The sequence below is a fragment of the Natator depressus genome, chromosome 14 (assembly GCF_965152275.1).
Source record: "Natator depressus isolate rNatDep1 chromosome 14, rNatDep2.hap1, whole genome shotgun sequence".
Taxonomy (NCBI): domain Eukaryota; kingdom Metazoa; phylum Chordata; order Testudines; family Cheloniidae; genus Natator; species Natator depressus.
The window spans coordinates 45,507,349-45,527,379 of NC_134247.1; the positions used below are offsets into that span (position 1 = coordinate 45,507,349).

The following is a 20,031-nucleotide window of genomic DNA, read 5'->3' on the forward strand; positions in this document are numbered from 1 at the left end:
TCTGCTCCTCAGGGTAACGGCCTGCTGGGGAGAGTCTCACCTTCTGATCTCTAAAAGAACAGGAGGACTTGTGGCACCTTCGAGACTAACAGATTTATTTGAGCATAAGCTTTCATGAGCTACAGGCCACTCTGTGTTTGTTGCAGTGGGAAAAGCCTCCCAAAATGCTCCTCCCAGGACAGCCCAGAAGGCGGGGCTGGGGTTCATTTATGCACCCGCAGTGCCAGCTAGTGGCTGGTTACAGCACGAAAAATTCAATGAGACTTGGCACGACTCCCTCAAAACACGTGTTGCCAACGTGCCAGGAAGGCGGCTGACCCCTCCGGTCCCTGTGCCAGGTAAAACCCACCTGCAACCGCGTGACCCCTCCCCGGGCATGTCTCACTGCACCGTTAATCTGGGTGATCGGCCTGGGTTAGCCTCGCCCTGGGGGCCAGCATCCCCACAGCTAAGCCCTCCCTGTGTTACCGTTTCCTCACTGTTGCCACGCTCCTTTGTGCGGGTCTTGAGCAGAGGTGAAAGTGAGCCGGGTACGGAGCAAAGAAGTGGAGCAGGCAGTCCCGGCTGACTTTCACCTCTTTTGGCCACGTAACAAACAGTTTAAACTCAAAGCTAATAAAAGCTTGGAAAGGGAAAACTCCCTGTCACCTTTGTTTGTTGCCTCTCTCCCTCTCCTCCTCCAGCCAGGCTGCGGAAGGCAGGTAGGCTCCCCGCTTTCCCCCGCCTGGCACTCCCCTGTAGCTTGCAGGGGGACTGGCTGAGGGAGAACTGCTGTCTCCCCCCATGTCAGGTGTGATTCCTTCTCATCCTTCAATCCCCCTGACAGCCAATTCCCACCTGGTCCTAACCACTGCCCCCATTCCCAGAGCTGGGATAGAACCCAGGAGTGCTGGCTCCCAGACCCATCCCCTTCTAACCACTAGACCCCATTCCCCTCCTAGAACTGGAGAGAGAACCCAGGAGTCCTGCCTCCCAGCTCCCCTCCTCTAACCACTAGACCCCACTCTACTCCCAGAGCCCGGGAGAGAGCCCAGGAGTCCTGGCTCCCAGCCCCTCCCCGCTCTAATCAATAGACCCCACTCCCCCTGGAGCTGCGGATGGAACCCAAGAGTCCTGGCTCCCAGTCCCACCCCCTCTAACCACTAGACCCCACTCCCCCCGGAGCTGAGGACTGCCTAGGGTGCCTGTCGCCTGCATAAGAACAGCTTAAATTCAGGGGTTCCCTCCGCGGTTCAGACCGCGGGATGAGGAGCCATTTCTGGCATCCTTGTTCATTTCACTCACAGGTGGGGGAGGGCAAGACCAGGGCAGGGGCAGTTCTTTTCTGCCCCCTGGATGAGGGGATCTCCAACAGTAATCAACAAAAACTACAATAGGCATTTGGCTGCCCAGACACAGGGAGAGACAGTCCCTGCCCCAGCTGAGATCAGGACTATATTGTGGTCCCTTCACCATCTGAACAGACAGGACACACAAAGGGTGGGAGAGGCACAGATTGGGCAAGTGACTTGTCTAAAGTCAGATCCAGGGTTCTGTCTGCTCTGTGACCCATCAATAATAAACACACCCAGCTTTCGCACAGTTTAATGGAAACCTTTAATGTCCCCATGATCATGATGAGCCCTTGCTCCGATCTCGAGCTTTGCATCTGTAGATCTCAAAGTGCTTCATGCAGGAAGGTCAGGATCAATATCCCCATTTCACAGATGGGGAAAGTGAAGCACAGAGGCGATGTTTACACGGCAGTTGGACGCCTGCGCCTGGCTCATGCCACCTAACTCGGGCTCGAGCGAAGGAGCGGTTTAACTGCAGGGTAGATGCTGGGGCTCTGGCTGGAGGCCACACCGTCTCCCTCGTGTGACAGCACCTTCAGCATGTTGCCTTCGTCCAGCCTTATGACCAAACCCTGAACGGGCCAGCACTCGCCAGCCCTGTCTCTTCTGCGGACTGGACAAGGTCTGTCCTGTTGCACTCACAAGCCCAGTTGTCTCGGGGGCGGCTCCTAAAGACACTTGGGTCTGTTTGGAAGGGCACCTCTCAGCCTGGCCAGCCGCCCTGCCCTCCAGCTTTGCCAGGCCATCTCCTCCTGGGCTGCCGGGCCACGGGGTCACAGGGTGTTCGTTAGCCCCCAGCCGTCCCCATAGTGCCCCCCTCACTGCCACGGAGAACCCCAACCCGGCTCCTCTGACAGAGACAGTGACCCAGGAGAGCGTCAAATAATGCACAGGGAAAGCTTCCATTTGGGATCGGGGGTGGGGGCACTGATCTACTTAAAGGTGCCCTAAGGAGGTAGCAAGTGGACAGCACATCCACACAGAAACCTCTGAAGCTGAGACCCCATCGTTAGTGACAGGAGTTAACGATCTGCTAGGGCAGGATGGGCAGAGGTGCGTCAGGTCACAGGCTGGACGGGAGCAGTGGGTGGGCCGGAGAAGAGAGCGGAGAGCGGAACTTGGCAGAGAGGTGAAAGGAAATGAATCGGGTGAAATCCAGGGGAAAGCCCAGATCCCCAGCTGAGGTCAATCAGTTCTGCTCCACTGGACACCGAATCGGGGCTGATTTACGTGACCTGGGGCAGACTCTTCTCTCCCAGTCCTGGGCGGGTGAGGGATAAATTGCCCCAGGGCTCTGCAGAGCCTGACGCCTACAGCCCAAGCCCTGCCCCCGCAGCGCTCTCCAGCCCCTGCTGCAATACGCAAAGCCAGAGATTGGAATCGCTCTTCTCTAGGCTGAGGTAGCACTGGGAGCCAGGACTCCTGGGTTCTATTCCCAGCGCTGGGCGAGGGGGAGAGGCTGGGAGCCAGGACTCCTGGGTTCCATTCCCAGTGCTGGGCGAGGGGGAGGGGCTGGGAGCCAGGACTCCTGGGTTCTATTCCCAGCGCTGGGCGAGGGGGAGGGGCTGGGAGCCAGGACTCCTGGGTTCCATTTCCCACTTTGCCACCAATTCTTGGTGTAATTTGGGCAGGTCAGTGTCTGCCGCTCGGTTTCCCCACGTGTGACATGGGGATAACGGTGCCGCGCTCTGAGGTCTCCCCCGTACCCTGCTCAGAGCAGGACGGCGTCTCGCTGGCACATCCACTGAAATGCAGAGCCGCAGGTGTCAGAATGAAGCCGATTCCCCTTCACCACCCCACAGCTGTTCCCCTCAGCCGGGCCTGACACCGGGAGCCTGTGGGACAGAGGAGAGGGCCCCTGTCAGCCCGTGTGGGTCCATCACATGCAGTCGGTAGCGGCTCTTCCCTGTTCCAACGGGATCCGCAGCCGTCGTCTCCTCCAGCTCTGCCCTGGGGGCTGCCCCCTCTCCCCACTGTCAGGGCCCTGGCCAGGGTCTCGAGCGGCCTCTCCCTGCCCAGAGCCCAGGGACCTGCTCCAGCCTCCTCCTCCCTGCTGGGCTAGACCCTGTCCATCTCCCTCCCCTGCTCCGCGTCTCCCCCCTTACCAGGCTGGGCCGACGCTGCCCCCTCCTGGTCCCCTCCTGCCTCTCTGGTGGCTCTGTGTCTCCCCCTCCCCCCTGCCCCATTGTCTGGGGGATCCCCAGGGCTCTGGCCTGGCCCCTTTGCTCTTCTCCCTCCACACCCCGACTCTGGGAGACGTCCCCCCGCCCCCAGGGCTCCAGCTTCACCTCCTCTGGGGGCGGGGGGGGGGGGAATAGAAGGGTCTTTGTCGTCACCTTACACTGAAAATGACTTCCCCCAAAGTCCTGACCTTCCCCCAAACATCCCCTCCCCCCTGCTGCCCACGGAGGGGAGGGGAAGGGTTTGACTCAAGGAATCACTCACAGGGTCTGATCCAGCGGGGAGCCGTCCAGCCAGGTCCAGGCCTTCTCCAGGGAGGGGCGGGACAGTCCGACCCAGAACTGATACGTGCCTCCTGTCAGGGCCTGGAGGGACGCCTGCAGGGAGTGTGGGACAGGCAGCTGGGGACCAGAACCTGCTCTCGGCTCTTTTCTTCCAAATCCAAGTTCTCAACAACTTTAGCCCCAGAACTACTGTCTGGCTGTCCACCTACCCCTGTACACACCTATCCATCCCCACGCATACCTCTCCATCTCGCCAACTATTCCCCATGTAGACTCTTCTGTCCACCCAGCCCCACACCTACCCCCTCTCTCTGTAGCCCTCAAGCCTCATAACTCTCTCTCTCTCTTTCTCTCTCTCTCACACACACACACACACACTCAGCCCCTCTCTCCAGCTGAGTTGTGTTGGGCACATCCCAGAAGGGGGAGGATACAGGTAGCTTTAAGCCACCTTTGTGTGTCCCTGATCTCAGGGCTGGTGATTTAGGCTGGGCTTTGTCACAGCTGCCTAGGGGATTTGGACACCCTGATATTAACAATTAATGGGAGTGGGGTGTCCAAGTCCTTTAGGCAGCACTGACAATCCTAGATTCACCATGTAGCATATACGAGTCCTCGGACTCTGTACCCAGGGCCCAGGCCTGCAGGGGCAGCTCCAGCAGGATGTTACTGTCCCCTTTACCAGCTCCTCCCGGTCCCGGATCACCAGCAGCTGGGAGCCCCTCGCTGAGCAGTCGGTGCGGCTCTCACTCCATGTTTTACTTTCTTTGCCGACCCAGTAGCACTTGTCCCTGTGCAGCTGCCAGTCCGTGGGGCAGAGTTTGCACCCGGAGCCCCCTGCAGAGAGACAGGATTCATTAATGCTCTGAGCATTCAGGGCCTCGTTCCCGGCTACTCCCTTCCTGTGACTGGCGCTGGGATGGGGATAAAATGGGTTTGAGTCCCCTTTGTGCTCCCTGAAATCTGGGGCTAGGCCGGCCCCTGCCTGGCTCCTGGCATCAGTTACAGCAGCCTCGGGGCTGCTCTGCCTTATCCATTGCTCCCAGATGGGCCCTGGGGAGCAGAGAATACCCATAGTGCACTGCACTCCAGCCACACATGCCAATCTGCTCCCTACTTTGGGGGTTGGGAACAGAGTGTGTGAGGGGCTCTTACTCCAGCCCCACACTAGGCAGGGAGGTCTCCAGGGCAGAGGGGATCTCGTGGAGCTATTTGCATCCATTTTAAGGCTACATTATTCAGCCAGAGTGTCCTAGAAGGGGCTTAGGACAACTGAAGATGCGTTGGGGGCTGGTTAGTGGAAATCTAACAGGATATGGGAGAGGAGGTGGTAACTGGGGAGCACAGGAGAGAAAGTGGGATCCCAGGGATGGCTGGGAATGGGAGGGGGTGAGTCCATGAGACTGTCTCTCTCCTGGGATCTGCCCCTGCTCTGCAAACATTTGGCCATCCTGGTATTAGATTATTTTAAGACCCCCCCTTGAGCAGTACCGGGCATGGCCACTAGATGTCGCTTCCACACCCCCACACCCCCCCCCCGCAGTCTCAGCAGAGCCCCCACACCCAGTCCCAGCTGAGGCAGGTCCATTCCTAGCCTGGCACCCAGCAGGGCTGGTGGCTAGATCGGTGCAACCAGCAGGGGGCGGCGTGTCCCTGCCCTGCAGGAGCCCCAGGGGCTGGGACGGCAGCTGGGTTTCCACTGGCCGTGCCCGGGGCGGAGAGCGGCTCAGAGACACACGAGCTGGGGTTACCTGCTGGGCCGGTCGGGGCCGGGGGGCACAGACGTTGGCTCAGCTGGGATTGGAAACGCTCCAGGCGGGCGCTGCATTCTGCCGTGCTGGGGTCTGCGCTCCCAGGGGGTGTCGCTGTATCTCTGCTCCCGGCTCCTTCACTCCCAGGGGGTGTCGCTATGTCTCTGCGCCCAGCTCCGTCGCTCCCAGGGGCTGCCGGGGTCCGTCCCTTCTCGGACATCAAGTGGGAAACTGCAAAGCAGCGTCGGTGGGAGTGAGGTGGCGGGTCAATGTGATGGGGAGTTGCTGGGGAAAAGCACCGGCAGAGACACAGGGCCTGGCCCAAAGCCCATTCAGCCCCATCTTCACTGACTCCCATGGACTTCAGAACAGCCCCAAAGGGCCACAGTCCAAAAGAGTGGCTTGGGATTGAAAATCAGTGGGAGTTGGGTGCCTAAACCCCTTGAGCCTCTTTGAAAACCCAGCTCATCTTTGCATCTGAGTTATCCAGCCCCCATCAAAGCAGTATCAGAACACCTCAGAGTCTTTGCTACATTTCGCCTCCCAACCCCACCCTGTGAGGCAGGGCACAGGGCTGTTAACTCCTGCTATTCAAGGGGTTTAGGCACTTAAAGCTGCAGAGAGGCCCCGAGTAGGGTTTTCAGAAGAACCTAGGCCAGATCCTCAACAGGATTTAAGTACCTAACTCCCTTGGCTGTTGGGCACCTAAATACATTTGAGAACTTGGGCCCTAGGAGCCTAATTCCCATTGACTTCAATAGGCGTTAGGCAGCTAGTGGGTCGTTTTTAGGCACCTAGCTGCAGTGTTAGGTACCTAAACCCCTGTGGAATTCCAGCCTTAAGGGACCAGCCCAGGGTCACACGGGGAATCAGTGGCAGAACCAGGAACCAGAGCTCCTGAGTCCCAGATTAGCACCAAAACCAGTGGCCAGCCTTCCTCTCGGGATGCCTGGGAGCTCCTGCCCCGTCCCACCATCCTGTGGCGAACAGCCAGCTCTGTCTGACACGTCAGCCTGGCGATGGGAACACGACCTTCAGGGGGAAACATTTCCAGACACATTTTGGAGACGTCCCTTCTCCATTTTATCCACCAGCTACATTTCCTCACGATTACGTGTTGAGGACAGTTGTATGGAAACGTCCACGGCTGACGAAAAGCTGGGGGTCCACTAGGATCATTTCCCCCTGCCCCCAGATTTTGAAGCAAGTGGAAATGTTTCAAAATTTGAAATTACAACAATCCCTTTACAACTCCCCAGCTGGTGGTACAGTCGAGTACCCAGCGTGATTAATGGAAAAGCAGCGTGAGGAGGAAATCGGGATTCAAGACTTAGCTCTGCCGTATGACCTTGGCCAAGTAAATTCAACTCATTTGCTTTGACTGTCTTGTCTACTGAGATTCTGAGCTCTTGGAGGGGCAGGGACTGTCTCTCCCTGTGGGTCTGTGCAGCGCCCGGCACAACGGGGCCCTGATCTCAGCTGGGGCAGGGACTGTCTCTCGCTGTGGGTCTGAACAGCTCCTGGCACAATGTTACCGGCACCCAGTGCCGAGAGGCTGAACAACAGCTTGAGTTGGTTCGTTACCCGGTGTGCTACACCCAATAATCACAACGGGGTGGAGAAGCAGAAAAGTTTATTTGAAGCTTCAAATAGGTACAGGGAGATCTGAATCTCAAATCCTGTACACAGAGCAGGAAGTTACACAGGCTTTTATACATCCTTTTTCCCAGTATACCTATCCAATAGCAAGCTGCCCCAAGTATCCATATAGCCAGCCAATCCAGTTCCCAGCTAGTTCCCTGATTCTCTGTATCATTTGTTAACCTATACATAAAGCTGCTTTATTCAGCATTGTTCTTCCATATCTGCCCTGTTTGGCCTTGTTTAGTTTCAGGCAGTCTGACTCTGCAGCATATTGTTGCAGATCCTCAGCAGAACTGCTGTGAGTGCTTCCAGGCAGGAGGGCCAAGGACACTTGGGCCTAGTACGCAGAGCTGCTGCGAGTGCCTCCAGGCGGGAGGGGGGGCCGAGGACACCTGGGCCTAGTGCGAGGGGGCTTCATCGACACTCGTGGTCTTCCATCCCCTCGAGTTACCGAGTGGCCATGCCCCAGTGTCCCCAACAACAATGGGGCCCTGATCTCAGCTGGGTTACTAGTGCAATGTTAATAAAACTTTCCATTGACTTAGATGACCTTTGAAGTTGAATCGCCCCCTCACTGCCCAGTCTAGTGTGGAAACAGCTCCTGTCCTCATTTTACTTCCTCTCCTGTACCACAAAGAGAAACCACAGCGTCGCTCCGGCCGCCTAAGTAAACAAGGTTACAAACAGGGACAGGGCAGCAAACGGCATCTTCTGCCCAGAGCCCAGCTGGCTCCTTACAGCCCAGCACAGACACATTCTAGGCTGCAGCTAGGCTGTAGGCCCTTGGACCAGCCTTCTCTTATTGGTATTATATCTATGACTGTGGAGCCTAGAGGCCCAGCTGTGCCCAGACACACAATGAGAGACAGTCCTGGCCCCAGCTGAGATCAGGGCCCCGTGGTGCCGGGCGCTGCACAGACACACAGGGAGAGTCAGTCCCGGCCCCAGCTGAGATCAGGGCCCCGTGGTGCCGGGCGCTGCACAGACACACAGGGAGAGACGGTCCCTGCCTCACAGAACTTGCAATCTACTTAGACGAAGGAGGCACAATCTCCATTTTATAGATGGGGAAACTGAGGCCCAGAGCACTTGCCCAGAGTCACACAGGGAGGGTATTTCACGTCAGCGGGAAGGTGGTGCTCCTAAATTCCTAAAGGGCTCCTGAAAATCTCCCCATAAATGGACAAGGCAAATAATCGGCTGGGGAGGGAATAGGAACACAAAGGCAAAGTGCCTTGTGCAAGGTCCCCCAGCAGATGTGGGACTAGAACCCAGGTCTGGGCCGGGTCAGGCCGGGTGGCACAGCTGGGATCGGAAACGCTGCAGGCGGGCGCTGCATTCTGCTGTGCTGGGGTCTGCGCTCCCAGGGGGTGTCGCTGTATCTCTGCTCCCCGCTCAGTCGCTCCCCGGGGCTGCCGGGGTCTCTCCCTTCTCGGACACCAAGTGAGAAACTGCAAAGCAGCATCGGTGGCAGTGGGGGCGACTGGTCAATGTTACGGGAGTTGCTGGGTAAAAGCGCCAGGAGAGTCCTGCAGAGACAGAGGGGCTGCCCCAAAGCTCATTCAGCCCCATTGCCACTGCCTCCCATGGGCTTGGGAGAAGCCCCAAAGGGACACGGCCTGAAAAAGTGTCTGGGATTGAAAATCACTGGGAATTAGGTGCCTAAATCCCTTGGGCTTCTTTGCAAACCCAGATCGTGTTTCCACCCATTCTCACCCTCAAAACATCCCCCCAAAACAGGCTGCATGGGGATGGCCACACTGAATCAGACCTGGGGGCCATCTCACCCGGGAGCCCACCTCCAAGGCTGGACAGCCCCAGCTACTTCTGAGCAAGGAGCAAGACAGCCCCTAATGGACAATGATAACTTGTCCCCCAACTTAGACCCTTCCTGCCCATCACTTAGAGGCTCATTGATGCCCTGAAGCAGGAGGGTTTATAGCCCCTGCCAAAGCATTTGGGTACTTCCTAGCCCTCTGGCTGGTCTCGTTCCTCATATATGTGTCCTGATCCTTCACTGAGCCCTGCTAAGCTCATGGCGCCAGTGAGATCCTGTGGCAGTGAGTTCCACAGGCTCATTGTGACTGAACCTCAGTTTTAAATGTGCTGCCTCTCAATGTCACTGGCCGCCCCTCCCCCAGTGTCACATCCACGCTGCCGACTGACGCACCCAGACAGATAAAGCTTCAGCCCTTGGTGACTCACCACAAACCGCCAGCAAGAGCAGAGCCACTGCCAGGATGAGATTCCCAGCCCCTAGAGTGACCTGAAGCCAGCCAGGACACTGACGGGAACCTGTAAGGAAACACAAGCAGAGCCGGGCTGAATTAAGGCCACTCTAGATCCTGGCCTCAGGCCCCAGCTCCAGGAGTCAGATGATTGTACCAGGGTCTCAGCTTTCATTTAAAAAAGAAAGGCAGTTTTCCGCCCTCATGGTAGGGGAGAAAAGATTGAAAATGTGACGGCCAAGTGTTACTGATACAGCCATGCTGCCTGAGTTTGCAGAGAGCCTGCACCAATTGCTCTGAGAGCAGGGCTCTGCTCCATCAATCGCAAGAACCACTGTTTGGGAAGCTCTGCAAACCCCACCTGAAATCCTGGTTTCTATTACCAGATATGAGCAGGAAATGAGGTCTAGTAGGTTGGAACAGTGGGTCTGGGAGCCAGGACTCCTGGGTTCTAGCCCCAACTCTTGGAAGGGAGCGAGGGTTAATGGGTTAGAGCATCGGGGGCTGGAGGCCAGGAGGCCTGGGCTTTATTCCCAGCTCAGGGAGGGGAATGGGGTCTAGTGGGTGTGTCCTTGGGAAAGATTTTTCCCCTGATCTGTATCTCAGTTTCCCCCATTTGACCCACCTTCTTGGCTTCCAGAGGGAAAAGCTCCCCAGTCTCGTTCCCACTCTCGCTCTGTCACTTTGTGCATCCCCCACGCTCTTTACCTCTGTCCCACCCCATGATATAATCCCATGGCCAGACTCTACCATCCCCTGGCCTATCTCTGGGGTCCCAGCTCCGACTCTGACCCTGCTGCCAGGACATGGAGCCCGTAGGTGGGAGGAGGGGGTTGAAATCGTACCTTGGTTCCTGGCTGGGGACGGGCCACCCGAGCCGCCCGGCTTGGGCCGCAGGTTCAATGCCGTGTAGCCCTCCTCGTCCTCCATCGTGTCCGAGTGAGAGGAGACGGCGAAGGCACGAGCAGGGGGTGGGGGGCTGGGCTGTGAGATCGCACAGGAAGCTGAGCCGCTGGGCTGCAGACTAATGGTTGATGGGGCCACGGTCAGAGGCTCTGGCCTGAATTTCCTCTCTCTGATGTGGCAGATGTTGGCTCTGTCACGCGAAAGCTCCCAGCCAGCCCCGGACGCCCCCTGTCCTCCACTCCCTGAGGAGGATCAGCTGCCCTGACACCAGGGTAAGGGGCAGAGCCTGTCTATGGGCTATTCTGGCCCTGGTCATTTCACCCCCCTGCTTGGTGACGCAGGGAGGTATCATGGCCCGGCGGGGGGGGGGGGGGGGGGCGTTTGGTGCTGGGATCCCCTGCAAATTGTCACACCAGAGCCACACACCCCCTGCTCTCCCCTTCCCAACGGCTGGCTGCCACCTGCAGCTAGGAACTGCAGGCCCAGAGAGGGGATCAGTCTCACCCCGGCCCTCTGACCTGTTTTCCTCTGGCTATAACGAGTTTTCAGGCACTTGCTAGGCCCGATCCTGGGCTGGGGTCGAGCCCTGTGGAAATCGACTCACTCTCACACATGCTGGGCCCGATCCTGGGCTGGGATCGATCATTGAGACTGATTCTGAGAGGCACCTACTGAGGCTCTGACCCTGTCCATAGAGCTCAGATTTTTGACACTGAGCCCCCTCACCCTGGTGTCAGGCCAGCTGATCCCATTCAGGGAGTGGAGGACGGGGGGCATCCGGGGCTGGCTGGGAGCTTTCGTGTGACAGAGCCAACATCTGCCAGAGCAGAGAGAGGAAATTCAGGCCGGAGCCTCTGACCGTGGCCCCCCCAACCACAATTCTGCAGCCCAGCGGCTCAGCTTCCTGTGCGATCTCACAGCCCAGCCCCCCACCCCCTGCCCGCGCCTTCGCCGTCTCCTCTCACTCGGGCACGATGGAGGACGAGGAGGGCTACACGGCACTGAACCTGCGGCCCAAGCGGGGCGGCTCGGGAGGCCCGTCCCCAGCCGGGTACCAAGATAGCAATTTCAACCCCCTCCTCCCCACCTACGGGCCCCATGTCCTGGCAGCAGGGTCAGAGGCGGGGCTGGGACCCCAGAGACTGGCCAGGGGACGGCAGAGTCTGGCCATGTGGTTATATTACAGGGTGGGGTAGCGCTGCGGACAGAGGTAAAGAGCATGGGGGATCCCCACAGTGACAGAGCAAGATTGGGAGAGAGACTGGGGAGCTTTCCCCTCCAGAAGCCAAAAAGGTGGGTCAAATGGGCGAAAATGAGATACAGAGCAGGGGAAAATCTCTTTCACAAGGACACACCCACTAGACCCCATTCCCCTCCCCAAGCTGGGAATAGAGCCCAGGTGTCCTGGCTCCCAGCCACCCCTGCTGTGACCCACTAGACCCCACTGCCCTTCCAGGGTTGAGAATATAACATAGGAGTCATAGAATCATAGAATATCAGGGTTGGAAGGGACCTCAGGTCGTCATCTAGTCCAACCCCCTGCTCACAGCAGGACCAGTCCCCAACTAAATCATCCCAGCCAGGGCTTTGTCAAGCCTGACCTTAAAAAACTCCAAGGAAGGAGATGCCACCACCTCCCTAGGTAACGCATTCCAGTGTTTCACCACCCTCCTAGTGAAAAAGTTTTTCCTAATATCCAACCTAAACCTCCCCCACTGCAACTTGAGACCATTACTTCTTGTTCTGTCATCTCCTACCACTGAGAACAGTCTAGAGCCATCCTCTTTGGAACCACCTGTCAGGTAGTTGAAAGCAGCTATCAAATCCCCCCTCAGTCTTCTCTTCCGCAGACTAAACAATCCCAGTTCCCTCAGCCTCTTCTGATAAGTCATGTGTTCCAGTCCCCTAATAATTTTTGTTGCCCTCCGCTGGACTCTTTCCAGTTTTTCCACATCCTTCTTGTAGTGCAGGGATCCAAAACTGGACACAGTACTCCAGATGAGGCCTCACCAATGTCGAATAGAGGGGAACGATCAAGTCTCTCGATCTGCTGGCAATGCCCCTACTTATACAGCCCAAAATACCGTTAGCCTTCTTGGCAACAAGGGCACACTGTTGACTTATATCCAGCTTCTTGTCCACTGTAACCCCTAGGTCCTTTTCTGCAGAACTGCTGCCGAGCCATTCGGTCCCTAGTCTGTAGCAGAGCATGGGATTCTTCCGTCCTAATTGCAGGACTCCGCACTTGTCCTTGTCGAACCTCATCAGATTTCTTTTGGCCCAATCCTCCAATTTGTTTCGGGCCCTCTGTATCCTATCCCTACCCTCCAGCGTATCCACCTCTCCTCCCAGTTTAGTGTCATCTGCAAACTTGCTGAGGGTGCAATCCACGCCATCCTCCAGATTATTAATGATGCTATTGAACAAAACCGGCCCCAGGACCGACCCTTGGGGCACTCCGCTTGATACCATCTGCCAACTAGACATGGAGCCATTGATCACTACCCATTGAGCCCGACGATCTAGCCAGCTTTCTATCCACCTTATAGTCCATTCATCCAGCCCATACTTCTTTAACTTGCTGGCAAGAATACTGTGGGATACCGTGTCAAAAGCTTTGCTAAAGTCAAGGAACAACATGTCCACTGCTTTCCCCTCATCCACAGAACCAGTTATCTCGTCACAGAAGGCAATTAGATTAGTCAGGCATGACTTGCCCTTCGTGAATCCATGCTGACTGTTCCTGATCACTTTCCTCTCCTCTAAGTGCTTCAGAAATGATTCCTTGAGGACCTGCTCCATGATTTTTCCAGGGACTGAGGTGAGGCTGACTGGCCTGTAGTTCCCCGGATCCTTCTTCTTCCCTTTTTAAAATATGGGCACTACATTAGCCTTTTTCCAGTCCTCTGGGACTTCCCCCGATCGCCATGAGTTATCAGAGATAATGGCCAGTGGCTCTGCAATCACATCCGCCAACTCCTTTAGCACTCTCGGATGCAACGCATCCGGCCCTATGGACTTGTGCTCGTCCAGCTTTTCTAAATAGTCCTGAACCACTTCTTTCTCCACAGAGGGCTGGTCACCTCCTCCCCATGCTGTGCTGCCCAGTGCAGTAGTCTGGGAGCTGACCTTGTTCGTGAAGACAGAGGCAAAAAAAGCATTGAGTACATTAGCTTTTTCCACATCCTCTGTCACTAGGTTGCCTCCCTCATTCAGTAAGGGGCCCACATTTTCCTTGACTTTCTTCTTGTTGCCAACAGACCTGAAGAAACCCTTCTTGTTACTCTTAACATCTCTTCCTAGCTGCACCTCCAGGTGTGATTTGGCCTTCCTGATTTCACTCCTGCATGCCCGAGCAATATTTTTATACTCTTCCCTGGTCACGGGTCCAATCTTCCACTTCTTGTAAGCTTCTTTTCTGTGTTTAAGATCAGCAAGGATTTCACTGTTAAGCCAAGCTGGTCACCTGCCATATTTACTATTCTTTCTACACATCGGGATGGTTTGTCCCTGTAACCACAATAAGGATTCTTTAAAATACAGCCAGCTCTCCTGGACTCCTTTCCCCCTCATGTTATTCTCCCAGGGGATCTTGCCCATCAGTTCCCTGAGGGAGTCAAAGTCTGCTTTTCTGAAGTCCAGGGACCGTATTCTGCTGCTCTCCTTTCTTCCCTGTGTCAGGATCCTGAACTCGACCATCTCATGGTCACTGCCTCCCAGGTTCCCATCCACTTTAGCTTCCCCTACTAATTCTTCCCGGTTTGTGAGCAGCACGTCAAGAAGAGCTCTGCCCCTAGTTGGTTCCTCCAGCACTTGCACCAGGAAATTGTCCCCTACACTTTCCAAAAACTTCCTGGATTGTCTGTGCACCGCTGTATTGCTCTCCCAGCAGATATCAGGGTGATTGAAGTCTCCCATGAGAACCAGGGCATGCGATCTAGTAACTTCCGTTAGTTGCCGGAAGAAAGCCTCGCCCACCTCATCCCCCTGGTCCGTGGTCTACAGCAGACTCCCACCACGACATCACCCTTGTTGCTCACGCTTCTAAACTTAATCCAGAGACTCTTGGGTTTTTCTGCAGTTTCATACCGGAGCTCTGAGCAGTCATACTGCTCCCTTACATACAATGCAACTCCCCCACCTTTTCTGCCCTGCCTGTCCTTCCTGAACAGCTTATATCCATCCATGACAATACTCCGGAGTCCTAGCTCCCAGACACATCCTGCTCTAACCACTAGACCTTACTCCCCTCCCAGAGCCAGGGATAGAACTCAGGCATCCAGGCTCCCAGCCCCCGCTGCTCTAACCCATTAACCCTCACTCCCTTCCAAGAGTAGGGGCTAGAACCCAGGAGTCCTGGCTCCCAGCCCTACTGTTCCAACCTACTAGACCTCGTTTCCTGCCCATATCTGGTAATAGAAACCAGGATTTCAGGTGGGGTTTGCAGAGCTTCCCAAACAGTGGTTCTTGTGATTCATGCAGCAGAGCCCTGCTCTCAGCACAAGTGGTGCAGGCTCTCTGCAAACTCAGGCAGCATGGCTGTATCAGTAACACTTGGCAGTCACATTTTCAATCTTTTCTCCCCTACCGTGAGGAAGGAAAACTGCCTTTCTTTTTTAAATGAAAGCTGAGACCCTGGTACAATCATCTGACTCCTGGAACTGGGGCCTGAGGCCAGGATCTAGAGTGGCCTTAATTCAGCCCGGCTCTGCTTGTGTTTCCTTTCAGGTTCCCATCAGTGTCCTGGCTGGCTTCAGGTCACTCTAGGGGCTGGGAATCTCATCCTACGCTCTTGCTGGCGGTTTGTGGTGAGTCACCAAGGGCTGTAGCTTTATCTGTCTGGGTGCGTCAGTCGGCAGCGTGGATGCGACACTGGGGGAGGGGCGGCCAGTGACATTGAGAGGCAGCAAATTTAAAACTGAGGCTCAGTCACAATGAGCCTGTGGAACTCACTGCCACAGGATCTCACTGGGGTCGTGAGCTTAGCAGGGCTCAGTGAAGGATCAGGACACATATAAGAGGAACAAGACCAGCCAGAGGGCCAGGAAGTACCCAAGTGCTTTGGCAGGGGCTATAAACCCTCCTGCTTCAGGGCATCAATGAGCCTCTAACTGATGGGCAAGAAGGGTCTAAGTTGGGGGACAAGTTATCATTGTCCATTAGGGGCTGTCTTGCTCCTTGCTCAGAAGTAGCTGGGGCTGTCCAGCCTTGGAGGTGGGCTCCCGGGTTAGATGGGCCCCAGGTCTGATTCAGTGTGGCCATCCCCAAGCAGCCTGTTTTGGGGGATGTTTTGATGGCGAGAATGGGTGGAAACACGATCTGGGTTTGCAAAGAAGCCCAAGGGATTTAGGCACCTAGTTCCCAGTGATTTTAAATCCCGGACACTTTTTCAGACCGTGTCCCTTTGAGGCTTCTCCCAAGCCCATGGGAGTCAGTGGCGATGGGGCTGAACAGGCTCTGGGGCAGGCCCTGTGTCTCTGCAGGCCTCTGTGCTGGTGCTTTTACCAGCAACTCCCAAAACATTGATCGGGCGCCTTCACTCCCACCAACACTGCTTTGCAGTTTCCCTCTTGGTGTCTGAGAAGGGACAGACCCTGGCAGCCCCTGGGAGCGACGGAGCCGGGAGCAGAGACCCCAGCACGGCAGAATGCAGCGCCCGCCTGGAGCGTTTCCGATCCCAGCTGTGTCACGCGGCCCCGACCGGCCCAGCAGGTAACCCCAGCTCGTGTGTCTCTGAGCCGCCCTCCGCCCCGGGCACGGCCAGTGGAAACCCAGCTGCCGTCCCAGCCCGTGGGGATCCTGCAGGACAGGGACATGCCACCCCCTGCTGGCTGCACCGATCTAGCCACCAGCCCCACTGGGCGCCAGGCGAGGTTTATGAAGGGACGTCCTCCGCTGGGACTGTGCATGGGGCAGCGACATCTACTGGCCGTTCAGGTTATTACACAGCCACGAAGATTTTAACAACAATGTAATAGAAAAAAACAACAAGGAGTCCGGTGGCACTTTAAAGACGAACAGATTTATTTGGGCAACAGCTTTCATGGGTAAAAAACCCACTTCTTCAGATGCATGGAGTGAACATTACAGATGCAGGCATTATTATACTGACACACGAAGAGAAGGGACTTACCTCACAAGTGGAGAGCCAGTGTTGACAGGGCCAATTCAATCAGGCCCTGTCTGATACAACCCAATTGAGCCAAGCCCTAAGATACAACCGCATTTGCTCCAATCCCTCAGATAGAGACAAACACCTACAAGATCTCTATCAAGCGTTCTTACAACTACAATACCCACCTGGGGAAGTGAGGAAACAGATTGACAGAGCGAGACGGGTGCCCAGAAGTCACCTACTACAGGACAGGCCCAACAAGGAAAATACCAGAACATCACTGGCCATCACATACAGCCCCCAGCTAACACCTCTCCAGGGCATCATCGACGATCTCCAACCTATCCTGGAAAATGATCCCCCACTCTCACAGACCTTGGGAGACAGGCCAGTCCTCGCTTACAGACAGCCCCCCAACCTGAAGCAAATACTCACCAGCAACTACACACCACACCACAGAAACACTAATCCAGGAACCAATCCCTGTAACAAATCTTGTTGCCTACTCTGTCCCCATATCTACTCTAGTGACATCATCAGAGGACCCAACCCCATCAGCCACACCATCAGGGGCTCATTCACCTGCACATCTACCAATGTGATATATGCCATCATGTGCCAGCTATGCCCCTCTGCCATGTGCATTGGCCAAACTGGAGAGTATCTATGTAAAAGAATAAATGGACACACATCGGACATCAGGAACGGTAACATGCAAAAGCCAGCAGGAGAACACTTCAATCTCCCTAGACATTCGATAACAGATTTCAAAGTAGCCATCCTGCAACAAAAACCTTCAGAAACAGACTTCAAAGAGAAACTGCAGAGCTAAAATTCATTTGCAAATTTAACACCATTAATTTGGGCTTGAATCGGGACTGGGAGTGGCTGGCTCACTACAAAAGCAACTTTCCCTCTCCTGGAATTGACACCTCCGCATCTATTTTTTGGGAGTGGACCACATCCACCCAGACTGAATTGGCCCTGTCCACACTGGCTCTCCCCTTGTGAGGTAACTCCCTTCATGTGTCAGTATAATAATGCCTGCATCTGTAATTTTCACTCCATGCATCTGAAGAAGTGGGTTTTTCCCCACAAAGCTTATGCCCAAATAAATCTGTTAATCTTTAGGGTGCCACCGGACTCCACATTGTTTCTGTGGATACAGACTAACACGGCGACCCCCTGAGACTTGACACAATGTAATACAAAGCTGTCCAATTTTTTTCAGAGTGGGGGGGTTTCACATCTTATTAGTGAGATTGTCTTACGGTCCCATCCACTCCCATTCCCTGGCATCTGGGCCCAATGTCCCCTCCCATTCTCCATCACCCCTGGGTCCCAGTCTCCCCTCCTGTTCCCAGTTTAACATCACCCCTTCCCCCCAGTTACTCCAAGACCATACTAGGACATTCTCGTAGTGTAAAGGGGCCTTAAAGTGGGTACATTGGCCCCTGAGAATCTCCTCTTTCCTGGGGGGGCCTCTCCGGCTGGTGTGAAGCTGGGGTAAGGGCCCTCACCCACCCTGTTCCCAACCCCCACAATGGGGGGAGATTGGTAGTATGGCTAGAGTGCAGTGCGCTATGGGTCTTCTCTGCTTCCCAGGGCCCATATGGGAGCAATGGATAACGCAGAGCAGCCCCGAGGCTGCTGTAACTGACAGCAGGAGCCAGGCAGGGCCCGGCCCAGCCCCAGATTTCTGGGAGCACAAAGGGGACTCAAACCCATTTGAACCCCATTCCTGCCCCAGTTGCAGGAAGGGAGTAGCCAGGAACGAGGCCCAGAGGGCTCAGAGCATTAATGAATCCTGTCTCCCTGCAGGGGGCTCCGGGTGCAAACTCTGCCCCACGGACTGGCATCTGCGTGGGGACAAGTGCTACTGGGTCTCCAGAGGAGGTAAAACGTGGAGCGAGAGCCGCGCCGACTGCTCAGCGAGGGGCTCCCAGCTGCTGGTGATCCAGGACCCCGAGGAGCTGGTAAAGGGGATGATCCCTTCCTGCTGGAGCTGCCCCTGCAGGGCTGGGCCCTGGGTACAGAGTCCAAGGGCGTGCATAGGTTACATGGTAGGGCTGGGATTTTCAAAGCGGCCTAGGGTATTTGGACACCCTGTTCCCATTAATTGTTAATAATGGGGTGTCCAAACTCCCTAGGCTGCTTTGACAATCCCAGCCTAAATCACCAGCCCCAGGATCAGGGGCACACAAAGGCGGCTTAAAGGTACCCCCTTCTGGGGTGTGCAGCTGGAGAGAGGGGCTGGCGGTGTGTGAGGATGGGTGGCTACAGAGAGAGGGCGGTTGGATGGATGGATGGACGGATAGAGGGGTGTATATGGGGGATAGTTGGATAGATAGATGGGTGTGTATGGGGACAGATATATGGGGATGGGTAATGGGTGTATATAGGGATAGATGGACAGACAGACAGACAGGGGTTCTGGTCCTGAGGCTGTCGACAACCTGGATTCACAAGAAAAGAGTGCGACAGCAGGTCTGGTCACAAGCTGCCTGTCCCACGCTCCCTGCAGGAGTTCCTAAAGGACTTGACACAAGGTTCACGTCTGTTCTGGATCGGACTCTCCGTCTCCTCCCCGGAGAAGGGCTGGAACTGGCTGGATGGCTCCCGGCTGGATCAGACCTTGTGAGTGATTCCTTGAGTCAAACACTTTCCCTCCCCTCCATGGGCAGCAGGGGCCAGGGCCAGGGATGGGAGGCGGGTTTGGGGGGAAGGTTGGGAGTTCAAGGGGAGCCGTGTTCAGTGTCAGACGATCTGAGACCCCAGGAGGGGGGCTGGGGAGCCCGGCTGAGAGGGGGGCTGGGTGGGAGCAGACAGGGCCATGGGGCAGGGAGAGATTTGTGCATCCCCCAGCACAGAGATGGTGGCTGGAGCCCTGGGGGGCAGGGGAGGTGGCCCAGAGACGGGGTGTGGAGGGAGAAGAGCAAAGGGGCCAGGCCAGAGCCCTGGGCATCCCGCAGACAATGGGGCAGGGGGGAGGGGGAGACACGGAGCAGCCAGAGAGACAGGAGGGGACCAGGAGGGGGCAGCGTCGGCCCAGCCCGGTGGGGAGGGGACGGGAGCAGGGGAGGGAGATGGACAGGGTCTAGCCCAGCAGGGAGGACGAGGAGGGAGCAGGTCCCTGGTCTCTGGGCAGGGAGAGGCCGTTCGAGACCCTGGCCAGGGCCCTGACAGTGGGGAGAGGGGGCAGCCCCCAGGGCAGAGCTGGAGGAGACGACGGCTGCAGATCCCGTTGGAACAGGGAAGAGCCACTGCCGAATGCATGTGATGGACCCACACGGGCTGACAGGGGCCCTCTCCTCTGTCCCGCAGGTTCCCGGTGTCAGGCCCGGCTGAGGGGAACAGCTGTGGGGTGGTGAAGGGGAATAGAATTGGTTCTGACACCTGCAGCTCTGGATATCAGTGGATTTGCCAGAGAGACGCCGTCCCACTCTGAGCAGGGTACGGAGGAGACCTCAGAGCGAGACACCGTTAGCCCCATGTCACACATGGGGAAACAGACACTGACACTGACCTGCCTGCGATTAGAGCGAGTTTGCGGCAAAGTAGAAGTCTTGACTCCCAGCCCCCCTCCCT

At 56.2% G+C, this 20,031-nt stretch overlaps 2 protein-coding genes across 2 annotated transcripts; one reads left to right on the forward strand and one right to left on the reverse strand.

Moving 5' to 3' along the window:
* Window positions 1-2,954: 2,954 nt before the first annotated feature.
* Window positions 2,955-10,352, reverse strand: LOC141997944 (killer cell lectin-like receptor subfamily B member 1). The gene is made up of 7 exons (XM_074970518.1): window positions 10,268-10,352; window positions 9,400-9,489; window positions 5,711-5,781; window positions 5,551-5,641; window positions 4,482-4,636; window positions 3,780-3,892; window positions 2,955-3,169 (listed from the first exon to the last, which is right to left on the reverse strand). Exons 1-7 carry the CDS (start codon window positions 10,350-10,352, stop codon window positions 3,046-3,048), a joined length of 729 nt encoding a protein of 242 aa, XP_074826619.1. The 3' UTR covers window positions 2,955-3,045.
* A 950-nt stretch (window positions 10,353-11,302) lies between these two features.
* Window positions 11,303-19,891, forward strand: LOC141997945 (killer cell lectin-like receptor subfamily B member 1). Its single transcript, XM_074970519.1, is given in 8 exon segments — window positions 11,303-11,379; window positions 14,221-14,228; window positions 15,057-15,113; window positions 15,116-15,136; window positions 15,891-16,040; window positions 18,265-18,419; window positions 18,968-19,080; window positions 19,768-19,891. Coding segments are annotated over 8 exon segments (705 nt in total).
* Window positions 19,892-20,031: the final 140 nt, after the last annotated feature.

Coding starts and splice junctions, on each gene's coding strand:
- LOC141997944 (XM_074970518.1), bottom strand. CDS start 10,352: ATGGAGGACGAGGAGGGCTACACGGCATTGAACCTGCGGCCCAAGCCG. Junction 5,782..9,399: donor GCTCTTGCTGGCGGTTTGTG/GTGAGTCACCAA, acceptor GCTGCTTTGCAG/TTTCCCACTTGATGTCCGAG. Junction 5,642..5,710: donor ACGGAGCTGGGCGCAGAGAC/ATAGCGACACCC, acceptor GGGAGCGCAGAC/CCCAGCACGGCAGAATGCAG.